The sequence below is a fragment of the Malus domestica genome, chromosome 13 (assembly GCF_042453785.1).
Source record: "Malus domestica chromosome 13, GDT2T_hap1".
NCBI classification, from domain to species: domain Eukaryota; kingdom Viridiplantae; phylum Streptophyta; class Magnoliopsida; order Rosales; family Rosaceae; genus Malus; species Malus domestica.
Window position 1 is genome coordinate 6,153,619 of NC_091673.1, and position 19,569 is coordinate 6,173,187.

The 19,569-nt window shown below is 37.1% G+C and overlaps 1 protein-coding gene and 1 long non-coding RNA gene across 5 annotated transcripts; both read right to left on the reverse strand.

Moving 5' to 3' along the window:
- Positions 1-277: 277 nt before the first annotated feature.
- Positions 278-1,234, reverse strand: LOC114820701 (uncharacterized). Its single transcript, XR_003768153.2, has 2 exons — positions 1,063-1,234; positions 278-803 (listed from the first exon to the last, which is right to left on the reverse strand). It is a non-coding gene; the product is annotated as an uncharacterized lncRNA (long non-coding RNA).
- A 1,413-nt stretch (positions 1,235-2,647) lies between these two features.
- LOC103451967 (polygalacturonase 1 beta-like protein 3) lies at positions 2,648-7,655 on the reverse strand. 4 transcript variants are annotated; one of them, XR_011574497.1, is made up of 4 exons: positions 7,356-7,598; positions 5,299-7,185; positions 4,897-4,981; positions 2,648-2,992 (listed from the first exon to the last, which is right to left on the reverse strand). XR_011574497.1 is itself a non-coding variant. In XM_008391423.4 (2 exons), exons 1-2 carry the CDS (start codon positions 7,425-7,427, stop codon positions 5,359-5,361), a joined length of 1,899 nt encoding a protein of 632 aa, XP_008389645.1. In that variant the 5' UTR covers positions 7,428-7,655; the 3' UTR covers positions 5,149-5,358. The 4 variants fall into 4 exon arrangements, 1 of the variants encoding a protein (XP_008389645.1); XR_531735.4 differs by lacking the exons at positions 2,648-2,992; positions 4,897-4,981 and adding an exon at positions 4,539-4,865; XR_003767903.2 differs by lacking the exon at positions 2,648-2,992 and having other exon boundaries at positions 4,539-4,981.
- Positions 7,656-19,569: the final 11,914 nt, after the last annotated feature.

Consider the following 19,569-nt stretch of genomic DNA (forward strand, 5'->3'; position numbering starts at 1 on the left):
ATAGAATATCGTTGTCTTTAAAAGAAAAACAAATATTATTTTTTGCGAGTATCCACATTAAGGGATAGAATTTTAGCATAAGAGCTTAAAGATGTTTTGCCAATCCATCTATTGTCACTAAATATGTTCACAATTTATATTTTGTTTTGTAGCAAGCTATTTACATGCAAAGTCTCATGAGCGAAAAAATTCTATTAAAGAAAATTGTTGTAATAAAAATGATTAGAAGCCATAGATGAACGTTTTACTTAATTTAAGATGTTGTCTAGACATTCAGTCTCAAGAATTTTTTTTCATAAAGGGGAATAGTGAGAATATATGACATAGAGGGATAAAAATTTAGTATAAAAGCTTAAAATATATCGAACCTCTTCATCTTTAGCAATTGATTTGTAATTATTTAAAGCCAACAAGGCTCTCTGCTTTGCAAGAGTCAGGACGTCTATCGGACGCAATTTACTCTTGATTCGCATTCTGATATATTCTTGAGCTAGGGTTTGCAGCGTCAGCTGCTTTGCCTTCCAGACAAGAACAATATTTTATCGAAATTGAAATTAATATATGTAAAGCCAGTCATCACAATTGGATACCAGAGAGAGAGTTATTTTGGGGGTGGGGGGAGGAGTCTGCTACATGCAGTTAGCTAGTTGCATTTAATCCGCTCCGGGTCCTGAGAATCTGCTGAGACTGACCCAACAACTCAAAAGCCATAAAAGCAGTTTTCACCCTGCAACAACTTCTCTCACACTTCAAAGCACTGTTGCAGGACCCTAGCAGCAACGTGATCTTTACCCATCACCATCCTGCAGCATTTTGCGTTTACGCAACAAAAAAAATATTTCTGTTATGAGTTTTGAGGAAAGACGTCTGCAACTACAAATTACACAGTTCCGATCATTGAAACACAATGTAGAATAGATCTTACAAGAGTGTACGTATATTGTAAGTGAAAAAGAGGGAAAAAGGGAAGATAATAGGGATTTTTCGGTATATGATAAATAATCAAAATACGATTAAAAAATCACAAAGAAATACTCTGCAGTACTATTAAATTTTCTTCACCATGTGTGTTGGAAATTTATGACAGGCAGAGAGTGGTTGGTCTGATATCATGGCCAAAAACTGGGCATTGGTTTTATGATATGGTGGGAAAGGAAATGCAGAGCTTCCTCCCTAAACCTAAAGGACTCTTGCTTCATATCATAGCTACCAAATGTATGGCAAGTAGTGATGGTCTTGGTTTGTCTTTGTCTGTGGTCCACCTATATACTAGCACCAGCAGCTAGGTAGTTGAGAAAATCCCATCCTCCTCCTTTAAAGCTCTTATATGTATAAACCCTAATCGATGGAACCCAAGAACCGCACTTTTTGTGCATGCATGGAAACTGAAAAGCACATCGGCCGGGTAGTTATCATTTTTCTAGAAAAATTAAATGATGTGTCACCAATAAAAATGAACGCGTTTATCAACGTTTAAGTAATAAACCAATTATCAACTTTCATATATTTTAGTTTCGAAAACTTTGTCTACAAATTTAATCTCCCTAGCATTTTACCCGAGAATTGCAATCTAAACAGATTGTTTGACAAGTCTAGATGATTTTTTTATATTTTTAAACGCTTAAAAATTAATTATGGTAGTAATCAGCCGACTAACGCCTAAACAACACTAGACGAAAACTTTTAGAACACCATCCGCAAAAACGTTCATGAATTTTAATTTCCTTAATACAGTTAACTGTGCACGGATTTGAAAGATATATTCATACATTATCGACAATGATGATACGTTGTCAATAACATCGACAATGATGATATCCAATTCAAGCCAAATGACTGATTTGACATGTTTGAAAATGAATAGCCATTTATGATTCAAACTTCAGGATCCAAAGTTATGATTCAAACTTCAGGATCCAAAGTGAATTATGGATGTGATATTTTCGTCTTGGATATTTTGTAAAAAATAGGACGCGTTTAGAAAGTTTTAAATTATATTTTATAAATTATATAATGTTATTATTGATAATTGAATTATTAAATAGTAATTAATGTGTTTAATTTTTATTAATAATACATTACATTGTTTGTAAATTTAGTCTAAAAACTTTGGGTGCATTTCAATTGATAATTAAATTATTATTTAACATTAATTAATATGCTTAATTTTAGTTAATGTCACATCATACTATTTACAAATTTAATATGTGACGTTAATCTAACTAACATTATCATATTGTCCACTTCTAAATTCTAATTGATCTTGAAACTTGATAAAGTATATCTGCCACACTTTCGCTTTCTATCATATGAAGAGTTGTTTGTCCAAAAAAAAAAAAAATCATATGAAGAGTTGTTGCGCATCAACGTCAACATTACACATTTAACGATTTTTCTAACCTAATTTCAAATGGGTAATGATTCAATATTTATATAAAATTAAAGGCCTTCATCCTAAATATATAGCAGTCAATATTAAACGGCATACCTTTTTTTAGGAATTTTTAACAAAAAACTCATGGTACTGTTTACTTTAGCGAAAAATCATATTTTTACACTAAAAAGTCAATCTTGGTAATATTCACTTTATCATTTATTTTGTCTTTATCATTAAAACTTAACTATTTAGAAATATATCAGTGATATATTTTTGTTCTAGATTTAATCAGTGATATATTTTTATTAATTAAGTATAAGTCAATGATAAATGCTACATGAACTTTAAGGCATTATCAATAGTCAAAATTTTACCCTTCTCTCCTTCTTTCTCATTTTTTTCAAAAAAATTGTGACTACATGCTGCCCAACCTTTCTCCTCCAGCCCACAACCAACCGTTAAGCAGATTTGCGAAATATGCAATCAAGACGTCCACGTGTGCTCCGCCTTCCCCCGCCAAGACACCACATCAATCTCTCTCAACCTGCTTCCACTCCCAATCCAACAACTTGTTCCTGGTGGGACTCTTTGATGACGCCACACCACCACCACCACCTGCAAGAGAAAAAAACTCGAAATAAAATCCAAACAGCTCTAATTTCAATACATACGCCTCGCTGCCGCCATCTTTCACCTGCAAGGCGTAGTGACGAGGAACTGTGGGGATGAATTTGGGGTTGAATTTTATGGTTTTGATGTTTTCTTTTTTTGGGTTTGAAATCTTTTTGCATTTTGATTAATTTGATGGGTTCTATCTCCTTTTGTTCTATGATATGAAATTTATAGTTTTTTTTTAAGAAGTAATTTTATGGGTTGAGAGAGACTCCATGAAATGTGGAAAAGATTTCAGCAAAAATAAGAGAACCAAGAACGAATACTGCAATGCAGCGTCTAAGTAGAAATGTAAAAACATAACCAGGAAAACTGCATTGCAGTGTCTAAATCAAAACGTAAAAAAGGAAAAAAAAAAATAGAACTAGGAAACGGACACTATGTTGTAGCGTCTGAATCAAAATGTAAAAAATAAAAATAAAAAAATAAAAAAAAACCAAGGAATAGGCACTGCGTTGTAGTTTCTAAATCAAAATGTAATACAAGAAAAACAGGACATGGAAATGAACACTGCATTGTAGTGTCTGAATCTAAACGTAAAAATAAATGGTCGCTCGAAGAATGAAGGATAGGAGTGTGAGTGATGGAAAAAAAGGGAACTAGGAAATGGACACTGCCATGCAGTGTCTAAGAAATGAGGTGTTAGTTGAAGTGGGTGCCAGATGTAATGACAGATTCTGTAATTTTTATTTATTTTATATGCATTTAAGTGTCATAATACATGATTTACCTATTTGTAATTAACAGAAATATTGTTGATCTATTATCAATATGGTAACTTTGTATTGATTTTATACAAAATTGATAATTTAGCCTAATAAAGTTAGAAACTTGCGTTGCATGCTTTTCCTATTAATTTATATATGCAAAACTAATTATATAATAGGAAAACTAATGAAAAGAGCTTGAAAACTTTGAGTTTTAACGATAAGAACAAAATAAAGGGTAAAGTGAATAGTACCAAGATTGACTTTTTAGTGTAAAAATGTGATTTTTCGTTAAAGTGAACAGTACTAGGAGTTTTTCATTAGAGTTCCCATTATATAATAATATCATTTTTTTTACGAATAATGTCAAATTAATTAATCATACAATGTACATATAAAACAAAATATGAAATAAATTTCCCAAAAAGGTTAAAAACAAACATTAAAAAAATAGATACATACGTATTACGCACACGTAGTTGTGTTTTGTATGCAGCCTTCCCAAGTTTTCTATACATGCTTGCTCATCCAGTAATTTTGTTGGGGGTTAAATTGTGAAGGATTTTTATTCAAAATGGTTAATGAAATTTGCATAATTTTCAATGGTTTTTGAATTTTTTTCTAGTAAATCATTTTGGTCATTCAGTGTAAAATCTATTAATATCCTCGTTAAATTATAACTTGAAGAATGACATACGTGACCACTTTTTAAAGGTATTTTTGTCAAAACAACTCTTACTGATAAATTTTTCACAAATAACTAAAATAATTTACAAAACACAAATTTAAAGACCACTTCTATTAATTTTCAAGGTCAGAGACAAAAATAAGGATTGGCGTAACCCTTATGGACTCTTCCGCATAAACAAAAGAAAGGACGGTGCCTCCAACAACAGCTGTCCCTCATAGGTCATAAGCCCTTCTCATTCCCAGAATTTGCAACATAGCAGAAACCGTGTGGCCCTTTGGACCACCTCATCTTTTACCCACACGGCCGAATTGGCCTCCGCCTTTCGTTATATATATATTCGTACGCCTAACACATTTTGCACGCCAATGGCTAGCACTGCATTGCCACTTCGTTTTCAAACCCATCGCATTTTAGCCATCTGCACTTTAAATTAAATATTTCGTAATTACCTGCAATAAGACGAGTAGCTACGATCTTTGGCATTTTTCTCTACACTCCCACTTAATTATACGCATTCTTTTTTGCTCCTGAAGTCTGAAAATATGAGTTTGAATCTCTCCCTTAGTATCACTTCTATAACAAAATTGCAATTTCATTTTGTTTTTTCAACTGGAATTTATTAATATTCAACCAAATTATTAGAAAAAAATAATATAAAGTTAAAAACAATAATGCAATAATAAAAAATTAGTAATAATATATAGATTAAACTCATTGCTCCATTAATTTGGCTTCCAGTTATTGGGGAAGCAACACACAAACATTTATCAAGGATCATATATCATAATTAAGACATGTTCCAAATGTGAAAAAAAAGGAATAAAAACTCGAGGTCGAGCCATGGGGCTAACCTTTCTTAGCCGCAGGTTCGAACCCAAATTAACCAAACGGGCAAACCCTCCACGTCATCATCAGTCAGCAATAGTCCAAGTCATATCATTCTGGAAGATCCAGTGGCAGACTTCGATCCGACCGGGACCCGAGCCCAATGCCAAAAAAGACCCATGAGTCGGACTCCAGGCAGACGTGTCCAAGTGACAGATGGCAACACCGTGGTTGATCTTGGCCTTCGAAACCGGGTCCAGAAGATCCGCTTCGTATACCCGAACTTTTGGAACAGAGTGACAGTAGTAGAGTAGGTAAGGGAACAAGCTCTGGTGGCACGACACCGACTGCGTGACTTTCCCGCCGTTGATTCCCTTCACCGATCCGACCATCACGTCGTGCTTCGCCCCGTTGACGTTCTCGGTGCTCCGGACGACGACGTTTCGGCCCAGGATGGTGGTGGCGAAGTCGATCATGTCCTCCGCGGACCCGACGCAGCGCTTCGTCTCGCCGGCGCTGGGGGCTCGCTCGCATTCCTGCAGGGCGTCGACGATGATCTTCTCCATCGACGAGTTATCCGCCGCGTGGAAGATTTGCTTGAGGGTGGCGATTTTGGAAGTGGCAAATGGTAATTTGGAGAGAATTGTCCGGGGCAGAAATGACCTTTTGGGCATTTTATCTTGAATGTCGGGCATTGGCATCACGACTCCTTTCTTGAGCATCGACTCCCGGAAGAATTTGCCCGGCTCCACCCATTTTTTCACCAAACTGCCACTAGCCGCCGCCGCTTTTACGGAGCCGCCGCCGGCCTTGGTGTAGCTTTTGAAACTTACGGTCTCCTTCTTGGCGTAGTCCTTGAAAGTCGTGTTCACGCCGTAGATCTTGAACCCGATATCCTGCCCCTTCGCGCCCTTCCCGTACCCGGTGAACTTATCCGACCCGATATTGAACGACTTGCCGTAACTCGTGAAATCCATCTTCTCGCCGTTGGAGTTCTTGGCGTACGACTGAAACGAGTCGTCGCCGACATTGGCTCTTTCTCTGTAGCTGGTGAATGTCTCGACTCCGGCATTGCCTCCGTCGCCGTAGCTCTGGAAATTGTTCTTTGGATTGTTCTGGTCGTTTCCGTAATTACTGAACTTGTCATTTGCTCCGTTCCCGGATTGGCCGTAACTCGTGAACCCGGACCCGACGACATTGGCGTTAGATCCGTAGCCCGTGAACTCGTTCGGGGCCCCATTGCCGTTTTTGGAGTAGCCAGTGAACGATTGGTCGCCAGCGTTGGCGTTCTCACTGTAACCCGTGAATCCGTGGGACCGCCCGTTTGAATCGTCCGAGTACGAGTTAAATCCGAGGTGGGGAACGTTCACCGAGTCGGCGTACTTCTTGAAATCGCCGGCGCCGCCGGTGGCTCCGGCGGCGTAGCCGTTGAAGCTCTGGTCCACCACGTTCCCGTCGTTGGCATAGCTGGTGAACTGGTCCTTGTGGTTGACCGAGTCGCGGCTGTACCGCCGGAACGAGTCGACAGGGATGTTATTGCCGAGCGAGTAGTTTTTGAACGAGTCGACTCCGGCAAGCCGATCGGTGCCGTAATTGGTGAAGTTTTTGTCTGCGTAGATCGCGAAATTCGCGTCCTTGTCGTGCTTTTCTAGGCTCTGTGCCAAATCGGGGAAGCAGAGAAGATTGGCTGCGGAGCAGAACTCAGGCAGCCGAGTCGAGAGGCCGTTCTGAGCCGCTAGCTTCGCGAAAGCCGCCGAGTCCACCGTGTTCAATGGCGAGGCCTTCGAGAGCAAAAACGATGGCTTCTCCGCATCGTTCCGGACCTCTTTGTTCCAGTAACGAACCAGATAGGCCTTTGGCGAAAATGGGTTTTCGGCTGCGCCGGAGCTGCCACCGGCGGCGGCGACAGCAACCTGCATTGTGTCATAACAATGGCAAATCGGTCGGAACAAGTAAAATTAAAGTAGCCAGAAACAATGCGGTACAAAAATTAATCAATAGTATGAATTAATTCATAAACGGTACGAAATAAATAAAAAAATTGGATTACTGTTATCTGGGTAGAGAAATTTAGATGGCTTACATTGAGAGACGAGAAGAAGATAAAGAACAGAGAGAGGGGAGTCACAAGGCAGATTTGTGTGTGCTGCCGCATTTTTGTTTTTCTTTATTTTTTATTTTTATTTATTGGGTGCGGGGAAGATTTAAGTGAGAGAGAGGGAGGGTTGAGAATTTTGGTGGATTTGTTGGGTTCTAAGCAGGTATATATATTGGTGTCGAAGAAAGAGGAGGGAATGAGTGAGAGTGAGTGAGTGAGAGAGTATGTGGGTTTGGAGAGTTTTTCAATATGGCTTAAATACGATACGGTACGTCATATATTATTATATAAGTAATGTTTCTTTATTTATATGGGTTTGGAGAGTTTTTCAATATGGTTTAAATACGATACGATACGTCATATATTATTGTATAAGTATAATGAAATGTTTCTTCATTTATATAATAATATATGTCGTAGTGCATATATTATGAGCACGTTGAAAATCTATTGTGTGTTTAGACTTTTGATGTCTCTCTCTCTCTCACTCTCTCTTGTGGAGGTTTCATGTTCTAATGTATTTTGATGAGTTTGATCCTTAATTATAACGGTGTGACCTTGTTGCTACACTTCACGTGATTTGCTAGAACAAGAAAACCAAATATCCAAGTGAATCAAGATCAGTAATTTACGCGTTGATTTTTATTAAATTGTTCGATTTGCCACAATGTAGAAAAAACAATTGATATTCAATTTAAGATGAACACCACAAAATTATAAAATTTAGTACCTAAAAATCAAACTGAAGCAAATTAATTAGAAAATCTTATGAAAGAAAAAGATTAGGGCAACTTTAATTTCCCAATTAAGAGAAATCTAGCTGTAATCAATAAAAATCCACTCTAATTAGATTTGAATCAAAGGACAGTCAATACGCAGTCTAGAATTTTGTCTTTAAATAACAAATAAACATGTACAACGCCAACGCGTCAACAATATTAAAATATTTATTCAAAAGAATCACAAAAGTGTTTGTCTAAAACTAAAAATACAATAGATACGACAATACAGAATTTGACCCCCACTTCTGAAACCAAAAATATAATAATTCAGTAAGTCATGGATTGCTCGTCTTGTATTTTATAATTTTTTTTACTTTTTTATTTTTAAAATTTGGGTCATGAAAACAACCATTAAGCAAGGGAAGAGGTAAGGTTGCGTACAACAGACATTCTCATTTCGATCCTTGCAAAACGGAGGGCGAGTCTTTGGGCAATAGAAAAATTGCTCATTTATGACTGACAGGTCACGGTTCAAGTCGTGGATACATCCTATTTACAAAACAATGATAAGGTTGCGTACGATAAACGTTCCTTCATTGAGTCTTGCAAAGATGGAATCCTTGTTAGCTTGGAGTTGCCCTAATACGTCTCAATTCAAATTTTCTTATTTTTCGTAGTTTGTAATCTGATGTAGTAATAATACAAGAAAGAAATTTAATCTTAATTAAGAGAGCGACTCGTACAATACAAATATAGAGTCGATATTACGACAATATATATGAGTTTTGTTTTGCCTAACATTACAACATTAACTGAAAACACAATAACATTAAACAATATACTCGTATCATGTAAATCTTTTTAATTAAGTGAACTAACCGACATCAGAAAACGCCACGTCAATCAGTCCACGAGTTCAAGGCCGCAAACTGAGTTCTGACTCTTTAGCAAAGGAGAACAAAGAGTGAGTGCACTGATGTTGTGGCAACCCTTAAAACAGTGTAGATCACAGGTGGCAAAGTGGGATTGGCGGGGGGTCGCTGTTAAGACAGATTTTTGACGCGTTTAGCCGCTTAAGTTTTTGTTCTCTAATCCGGAATCTTTTCGTGATCCCTCTTTTTCCCAACGGGAAGGCATGCATTATTAGAATTGATTCAACACGAGCTGCATTATATCATGGACAGTGCCAAAGCTCGTGAGCTTTGGCAGGTTTTGTAGTTTCAGCGAGAGTGATGGGGTTGTTTTCGGAATTGTCGAAGAGATTTCTCCAACTTGTTCGCTTGCTATATCACATGATTGCGTGAATTACCACTTGAAAATGTGTGTGGATCGATTACGATCGGGGATGATTGGACTAATTTGTCAACTAGTCTTAGCTATAACGAGGTTTAACCATTGTTCTAAAAATCAGTAGATGGTAGTCGGACGTCTGGGAGGAGCTTAGGCGGGATCTAAGCGGTTCTTTATTTTATTTGAATCTATTATATAACATATAATATATAAAAATATCGCTAAATTTTGTTTAGTATTTTGGTGAATTTGATTGTATGAGATGAAAATTTAAGTGATTACGAGTCCGTAGTACGTTAAAGGATATTTGTCAAAACTTGTATGAATTTATAGTGAATTTTAGGAGAAATAACAGTATCAAACACATGATCTTAAAAACATTGGCAAAGTGGGTCACATAGAAGGTAAGCAAGGGCGCCAAACTTTCAGCCCATATTAACTAGCAAACTAGGTGACGCAACTTAATTGGACAATAGTTACAAAAACAAAAAAAAGATTTGGTGAAAGTTGAGAGGTCACATGGGTTGGGAATGAGAGAGAGAAACTCTCTGTTCTTCTTCCTTGATCTCTTCTTCTTCGTTGGACCAAAGTGTGCAAAAACTGTAGTTGTCCATTCATTCTTTCTCAAGTTTGAAAAGCAGAAAAAAAAATGATTTTGAGTTATAAAATAATCAAACTAAATCGCCTAAGACGCCTAATCACCTGCCTAGAGCCATTTGATAATCATTTTGTTTTTACTTTTAACTTAACAAAACATGTTAGATAACTGCTAACCTCGAAACTTAAGTTCTCAGAGAATAATCCACCAATGTATATATGACGCACATCATATTTATTTGTTTTGAGGACATCATATTTATTTGTTTTGAGGAAAAAGAGACAAACATATAAGTGTAATCTCACAAAAAAAAAAGGGACACGTAAGTGAGGAACTTGGAGTAAACTCATAATCGCTTGCGGATCAATATCTCAAATCATTAGTTTGTAAACTTGACTAATCCTAATTAATATTTGGCATGTGTTTTCAATAATGTACGTGATCACCAAATCATATGATTGTGTCGCTTTATATATAGTTAATTATCATGCATTTTCCGCACGCTTCATAATTAATTAAAATTATTCGTATTTCATGAGCAAAACACAGACATGAAGAATCAGACATGGGCAAGGACACAGGCTTTCCAATTTATGTTGTGTGAAACAATGAAGAATTTTCTCTGATCTTGACCTGGTACCAGGATTTTTGACAAATGAGACTGCATCAGAATATATAGGGACCCATTAATAAATTTAAAGGTTCTGTAAAGATAAGTCCTTGTACCTTTTAATTGTTATAGATCGAACATGCGTGAAAAAATTGTGTTGTCGAATGATGTCATGTTTGTAGACATCGAAATTTCGGTAAATAAATGTTAATCGATAAATCAAAGTTTCAACGCTCATGTATTACATAAATTTTACACGTAGCGTGTGACTCGACGAAAAATTGAAATGAGTTGGAAAAGTCATCAAATAGGACACGTGTCAACACCTGGCAGAAACAACTTATTTCATCTGGAATATTATATTCAAAATTAGGCCTTGGAAATTTCTATAAATAGAAGGTTAATTCATTCATTTGAGGGGAACCAATTCATATTACACCTTGAAGCTCTGAAGCTCTGAAACTCCGAAGCTCTCAAGCATCCAGGTTCCCGAAGAATCAAGAAAGCCTTCTTCGTTCTTCGTTCATCGTTCTTCCAAGATCAAGCCCTGACGGCTCTTGAAGAAAGTGTTCTTCGTTCCTCGTTCATCGTTCTTCCAAGATCAAGCCCCAACGGCCCTTTGGATCAACAATCATCCACCAATTCAAGATCAAGCCCCGACGGCCCTTGAAGAAAGTGTTCTTCGTTCTTCGTTCATCGTTCTTCCAAGATCAAGCTCCGACGGCCCTTGGATCAACAAGCCACCGTTCTTCAAGATCAAGCCCAAAAGCCCTTGAAGATCCGTTCATCACTGTTCTTCAAGATTAAGCCCAAAAGCCCTTGAAGATCAGTTCATCACTGTTCTTCAAGATCAAGCCCAAAAGCCCTTGAAGATCCGCTCATCACCGTTATTCAAGATCAAGCCTCAACGGCCCTTGAAGAAACACTCATCCTCAAGATCAAGCCCCAACGGCTCCTTGAAGATCTGCTCAAATCCACCTTCAAAGATCAAGCCCACGACCCTTGAAGAAACTTCCAACAGTTCATCCAAAATCAAGCCTCGACGGCCCTTGGATCAACGAAACATCCACAAATCAACACCTTATAGAGATCGAATCAGAGGATCAAACTTAAGAGAGATTGTAACCCAAAATCATCAAATACAAATATTATTTTGTGCATGTTGTTCTTGTCGCTTTCGTTTCAGGAAATTTTTGTGTTCACAAATTTGGCACGCCCGGTGGGACCATCTCTACCTCTCATATCTTTCTCCGTTCAAGGAATCCAAACACACCTCAAAGTCAATGGCATCAAGCAAGGGACAAGTCGTTCTCGCAACCACTGAGGGAAGGATCCTAAGCACTTCTGCCGCAAACGGACAATCCATTGACGCCACAACCGCTCCTCAACATGTCACTTCAAAGTTGGTGCCGCTAAAAGAGTAAGGGGAGCATCAAAGGTGCAGGTCCGTCATCAACCTAACCTCGCTGGGGGCATCAAAGCATGTCGTTGAGGCACATCAGATGACATCCCAAAGCGGCCAACGGGGTCCTTCATCAACACCCTGGATGCCTGAAGAGTCACGCATAATGGTTGCACAAGTCATGACCATCGGCGTTACCTCCATTGAAGAACAGCTGGCTCAAATGAATGAAGCGATCGCAAGGCTAACACGGATTGTTGAAGAAAAAGACTTGCAAATCGCTGCACTCGTCAGCCGACTGGAGCCACAAGACGGTGAGAACCCCGACCCAAAGGATGATCCACTAAAGAAAGGAGATGGCAAAGAAGATGAGCCTTCGGTGGAGAATATCGATGTGAAGCCGGAGCCAGACCAAGCAGCGGCACTCATGGGATCTCTTTCTATCCAACAGCTGCAGGAGATGATCACCAACACCATCAAGGCACAGTACGAAGGGAGCTCACATACCTCCTTGTTCTACTCGAAGCCCTACTCCAAGAAGATTGATGCCCTGAAGATGCCAAGGGGTTATCAACCACCAAAGTTCATGCAGTTTGATGGAAAAGGAAACCCGAAACAGCACGTTGCCCACTTTGTTGAAACTTGCAACAACGCAGGGACCGAAGAGGACTACCTTGCCAAGCAGTTTGTGCGCTCGCTGAAAGGAAACGCCTTTGAGTGGTACACGGACCTAGAGCCTGAGTCCATTAACAGCTGGGAGCAATTAGAGCGGGAATTCCTCAACCGCTTTTATAGCACCCGCCGCACTGTGAGCATGCTAGAGCTAACAAGCACAAAGCAGTGGAAGGACGAGCCAGTCATTGACTACATCAACAGATGGCGCACTCTAAGCCTCGACTGTAAAGACAGGCTCTCGGAAACCTCTTCAATTGAGATGTGCATCCAAGGCATGCAATGGGGTTTGCTCGTGTTCACAATGTTATATATATTTTCTGAAGAAAGTTGAGACTCCATTATAAAATTAATTAGCAATATTGAGAGTAGTTTAACTTCTTATAAACTCTTATAAGGGCTCTCCTCCCATCAATGTGGGATTCTTTCTCAACACGCATTCTTACGTGTAACGGACCCCCCCATTAATGTGTGATTATTTCTCAACATGTCCCTTCACGTGTGACGGATTTTCAAGCTAACACGTGGATAACACAAACAGAGTGACATGAAGCATGTATGGACGTTGGGCTTCACTCGTGGGTCAACCTGCTCTAAAACCACGAAAAAAGTTTAGATTCCAATATAAAATCAATTGGCTGGCAATATGGAGAGTAGCCAAACTTTTTATAAGTCTTGCAAAATCTCTCTTCCCATCAATGTATGACTCATTCTCGACACTACAAAAATCTTGTGCTTTCATAATCTTATGTCAAATTAATTTTGGTGCTATCTAGCTACATCTATAATATTGAAAAGCCCCAAAAAATATGAAAAAAAACAAATAATATTACATAAAAAAAACATATTAATATAAAGAAAGAGTAGAAAATGCTAGCTTCTCCAAAAGTATATGCAGAATGGAGCTACGATGCTATAGAGTGCTTTTGTATACTTACATATAAAAAGCAAGGACTGAATGATAGTTTGCATGATTAACATTTGTAGTACTATTCGATTGTATGAACATGGTATGTTTGGCTTTAGAATGGTATAGGTTGCATGCACCTATCATCGACATGAAAATGCAATGCATTCCTACTCTACTTTTTTGAACGAGGCTTGAGTTCAAATCTCAGGAAGAACATGCACTAAAAAAAATATCGTACTTGTGATCATGCAATCAGCGGCGAAGCCACAGCAGCGCATGGAGGTGTGGCCGCACCTCTAGTCGTCGAAAATCCCCATAAAAAGGAAGAAAACCGTTCTTTTGAACCTACACATAAGGTATTTATGGATTGTCTTTAAACTTACCTCACTTTATTTAGTGTGTTTTATTTTTAATATAATTAGTTGCTTAAAAAAAAGTATAAGTAAATTTAGACTGGCGGAAAGATGAAGATATAGACTTACAGAGAACTTAATCTTTAGGAATGTTTTAACTTTTCACTAAACATATATCTTTAGGAAGATATACAGACTACTCTTACCATATAGTTGTACCATCATTTATATCACCTCTCTAATAGAGATGAGACCTACATGCGTCGGATGATTCTACCTCTATTAGAGAGATTGTATAAATGATGATATAAATAGATGGTAAGTGTAGCATCACTTAACCTAAAAAAGAAAGTATTACATTCTTTTTCTTTTGGTTAAAGAAAAATTTACTTTTTTTTTAGTATGACTTTAATTTACAAATGCATATGGATTAATCTATAAAGCATACATTAATAAGCTCATACAATGCGACGTGCTTATAACATACGATTTGCTTATTTATCTTTCTTTCAAAGTCAATTTATAAATCATGATTTGTAGATTGATTCTGGTTGTTCATACTTAGTAAATTAATAAATTAAGAATTTACATAGGTCACTCATAAGTGCTTAACACGACTAATTCTAGCGCTCCTCTAGTTCAAATTCTTTAAACCCATCAATGCTTTTCGTGGTTTCTGTCTTGCAGCATACTGCAACGAAGTTCATCAATAGCCAGTAGATGCATGTGGTGATCACTTGTTTTGGTGCCTACAGAACACAATAGGGTTTCGAAATCTGATTTCAGTCCATCCGGAAATAGAAATGGGCCAACTTTAATCCATGTGACTTGTATTGTATCTAATTCTTCTGCCCCATACGACTTTTCATACATAACCCCATCTGGTTTCTAATTATTTATGGCCAGATTCCACCTGAAATTGTTATTTTTCTTTTTTTATTCCGCCAAAATTAGTTACCTATTTGATCAAAGTCTCTGTCGGTGTTTGATTCGAGAGATGTAGAGAAATACATATATAATTATTAATTGCTTCCCGTTCCCACATTACGATTACAGTATCCTTTGCTTCTGCATTTCTCTCCCCTAAAAAGAATGGTATATGATATCTGTCCTACGTCATGAATCAATATCTCGAATCGCTGAGGGTCTTTCTTTCTATGAGTAGAGTTTTGATCTTTTATGTCTATATATCTTCCTCGTGACGAAAAGATAAACCACAATATTCTTGCATTTATCTCTCTATGTTATAAATAGCTAGTAGGAAAATGAGAAAAAGGGAGAACAACCCTTAATATACCTGCGTTCACATTGTCTAATATTACAGAAGAACGTATACTGAATACGACTTTTTAAATATAAAGTAGGGTTTGGGGCAGATTCCATGTTCTGTTCAAACCCCAGATTAGCATGCATTACTTTTTATTTACTTTTTTAAGCAAAAACAATAGAAAGACAGAAAAACCCTAGTTCTTAAGAACCTACCGTCAATCATGATCCACATGTCATGCCCATGGATCAGACAGACATTCGAGTGAAAGTGATATCATTTTTAATTGACCTTGCTCCCGCAGTTAAGTGATATATAATCCTATAAAATAAAACTACCGACCAAGTACAGAAACAAATTTCTAATTTTCACACTGTGGCTGACAATTTTAGATAGTTCCAGAGAAAAGTAATTAATTCTTGACGATTATTTTTGTCTATAAACTTTTCATAGTTGATCCATTGTTAAGTAGGGACTGCGGAGAGCAGCTTCATGAATAGAAATTTGGATCTCGAATTCAAAGTCTTGGCCCGATCATCATGTGCTCGCACATGGACAGCATTTTCAGCAGAGGAAACAAGTCATGGAAATGGGATTTGAAGTCAAAGTGGCAGTCATTTCAAGTAAGATATATACTACCCAACGACTTCAGTACCTGCTCTGCGCCCACATATATAATCATATTATTTTTAAGGAGAGTGTCTCTGAAAGTTGCTCTTCTCTTTTTCTGCAAATTCAAGCTATACGGAAAAAGACGTTACTTTAAACGATGCCGTCTCGAGGCTTGACTGAAAACAAATGCTTATGCCCATTTCAAAGGACGGTTTATGCATCCAAAACCAAGCTTTTGTTCAGCCACTAATTAACAGATTGACCAAAGCAATTGTCAAAAAACTGACATCATGATGGCATCATATCTAAGACTACAGTACGAAAAGTTTGATTACGTGGTTAGTTGGAAACTCTCATAAAAATTGAAACGTTACGTACTGATCTTAAACTGGTAATTTGGGTTAGAAGAATGTGAGAAAATGGTGGCCAGAGTATTGTATATACGAGAGGAACGTTGCATGCATCACCTTATATATTTTGCCTCACACTATAGGCCACAAATGTTTTGACATCCAAAATTTGTCACCTACCCTAAAATGTGAGGAATATAAACTTGTTTAAGTAAAGTACAGTGAATGATTTATTTCTTTGTGAGTTAGTAATAAGTATTAGCGTGATCAAGCTGCCTTACTATAAAAAAATTTCTTACTCATGGCATGTATGTTATCTCTCTCTCTTCATGATCTGATTCCACTAGTACAGTGATCTCAGAAATGAAGCAACCTTTTTCTGCTCATAAAGAAAGCAATTTGACAACTGATCTCTATACGGCATGTTTACAAGCACAAAGAGAACGAGGGTCGGAGAAAACTCGCATCAAATTGCCAAAAATACCAATTAAAACCTAAATTTGATAGTTTAATGCAATATATAGAGATACGGTAGCTATCTTTTACTTTTTGTGCGTTCCAACAAGTATATTTTGATATTTATATAGTGTGAAGTGTTGATTTAGTGACTGAACTATAATCTCAGTGAAAATTAGATTCCTGTAAAAATTGCTAATTTCATCATACTATTATATTCAAAGCTAGTTTATCCAATTTTTTGTCGACTTAAGTCACTTCACACACTTTAAAATATAATACCGTTATTTTCTCACCTATAAGCTCTTAACATTTCATATAGGTTGCAAATCTAACGTCTAATTTACTCTCCAAAGTTAACTCCATACACTATTTCTTTATGTAAAATTACGAATCTACCAAATGTGTATCACATGCAAGTAACGTGACTTAAATTGACAAAAAGTTGAATATAATAGCTTTATTGAATCTGACACTCAATACTATGGTATGTGGTATTCTTCTTCACTTAGAAGTGAAAGCTCTTAGGTTTGAATCTTGTAGATGACGAATTCGATACCAAATTAGGCTGACTATTGTGTGGCTTTGTTGAACTTCCCCTCCCCTTTGTATAAAAATATTATGTACTAAAAAAAGTAGCTTTGAATCTAATATTAGAGATGTAATTGGCAGATTTTTATAATTCAATGACTGATTTTTGTGAAAAAAATAGTTTGGAGAACTAATTTTCACTCAGATGAACATAGAATGAAAATTACGAAATGGGGTCTGAATGGATATATTATGGTTATGAAAAAGTAAGATATTAGGTTTGCTTAATATATAGGAATTATGAAGATTTGTTTTTGCATGAACTTAATTTACTACCTTAGGGTTTGCTAAAGACCAGACGAGCTCCTGAGAGAGTGGCTTTTTAATTTCTTCAATAAGAATGATGAATTTAAGAAAGCTGTGCGACTTCAAAGTGCCAAATGATCCGTTGAGAGATTAAAAAATGAAGCCCACCTATAACTTTGGTCTAAAGAGAAGAGAAATAGAATATATAAACATGGGCGCACTACCACTCTCTCTCTCTCTCTCTCTGCGCCAGACAATAATCAATTAGCACATACCCAGTAAGGCAATGACTTTATATTCGATCCAAAAGCACTCAGTGCAAGTCCAAAATTGAAAGAAATAATAGAAAATCGATCCCAAAGAAGTTAGGTAAGCTCAATCAAGCGGAAAAGAAAATGTCTGTTATTCATGAGAAGGGTCATATGTAATATATTATGTTTGTCAAATAATTATAAATCAAAACTGTAAATTGTGATCGGCAATGTCCTCCTCGTGCACTTAACAAGACCACAATCGAATTCAAGAACGAGAACTACAAAGACCAAGGGTAAGAACTAGACAACAATGGACAAATCTCCAAAGATCATCGCATATCAAACAGATATTGATCAAAACTCACCCCCTAAATCTTCCAAAAACTCACACATATATTTGCATGCGTGACGTCAGTCAATCGTAATGCCATGCACACACACTCATTCCGTCATATGGTAGCCCTACTTTTATGGGTCATATGATGTGAGTGGTCCTCTCATTACTAGATGGAATGGAGTTGGAATTGGAATGTGGAATGGAGCCGAAGTTCCACTGAGGCAAAGGCAACCATTTCCGATCAGGAATAGGACATCCCGCAAAAGTGTAGGGCAACCCATTCCCCACTTATTTGTAATCCTCGAATCTTGTTCTATCTTCAAAAACCACTGGCTTCTAGTTGTATTTGTAGGGCAGGTACAACTCCAACTGTCTGCAAAATTATATCAGACTCTGGATAAGATTTTCTCATGGTTTCTTCTATTTGGAACTATTTTATAATTTTGTCATCCAATGGATGGATTTAGAAACTTTACCTAAGTTTATGTTAAGTTAATGATATGTTTAATGCTTGATCCACCTGCTTCTGATTGCCTAAATGTTTGGTATAACATTAGTTTAATGCTAATCATGTGATGTGTTGTGACAGTGTGACACATGCCTGGCCTCAACTCAACTGCCTCCCCAAATAAAAAGAATACAATTAAGCATTACCAAAAACGTGATTCACTAAGCACGACGAGAACTTGGTCGAAATTGAAGAAGGAATGAATCGGAGAAGTAAAAAATAAGGGAGCATAGGAAATTGGAATATGATCAACTACCCCCCCTTAATAATTTGCATTACGGATTGTTTGAGTAAGAGTTACATGATTTTTTTTATTTCTCGTGTTTGAAAACATGGCATAATATAGGCTCGGGTTCGATCCCGTTTCAAGTAACATGCCATGATTAAACACTAGGTAATCAGGAATCTGTAATATGAATTGGTAAACATAGGAGAAGTCGAGAATCAAAATAATTAACATGTGCCAAAAGGTGAGCTGAGATTTCCCTCTGATATACAAAGATTCAATTCAATCCGATGTAACAAAAAATTAAAACGTGACTTAAAATAACATCAGAAGTTGACAACCTGCAAGTGTAAGTTAAATTTCTACATGGTGAGATAAGCAATTACAGTTCTAAACAACGAAACCCCACACCATTTAAGGAACATGTTTTCTGCCATGTTTCATTCGTTGTTGGGAATCCAGCATGTTTTATAACTTATACAGATCATAAGGACTAAACCAATGCTTTTAGAGCTCGTGTTGAGACATGCAAAGAGGACTCTAAAAAGTAGGATTCTCCATGAACTTTCTACCACCTCATGTTTTTAACACAATGTTTTGTAATATTAGCATGATAATTGACGTTAAACTGTAAAGTGTCAAAGTCTATGGAGAGTCACTTTTTAGAGAACTTTTTGAGTCTCCTTAGCATTTCTCACGTTCTAAAGAACTTTCGCAAATACCAATATCATTAATCCCATATACACGAATTAAAACATACGAAATAATGCAGAAATAACGCAGCAAAACCACAAG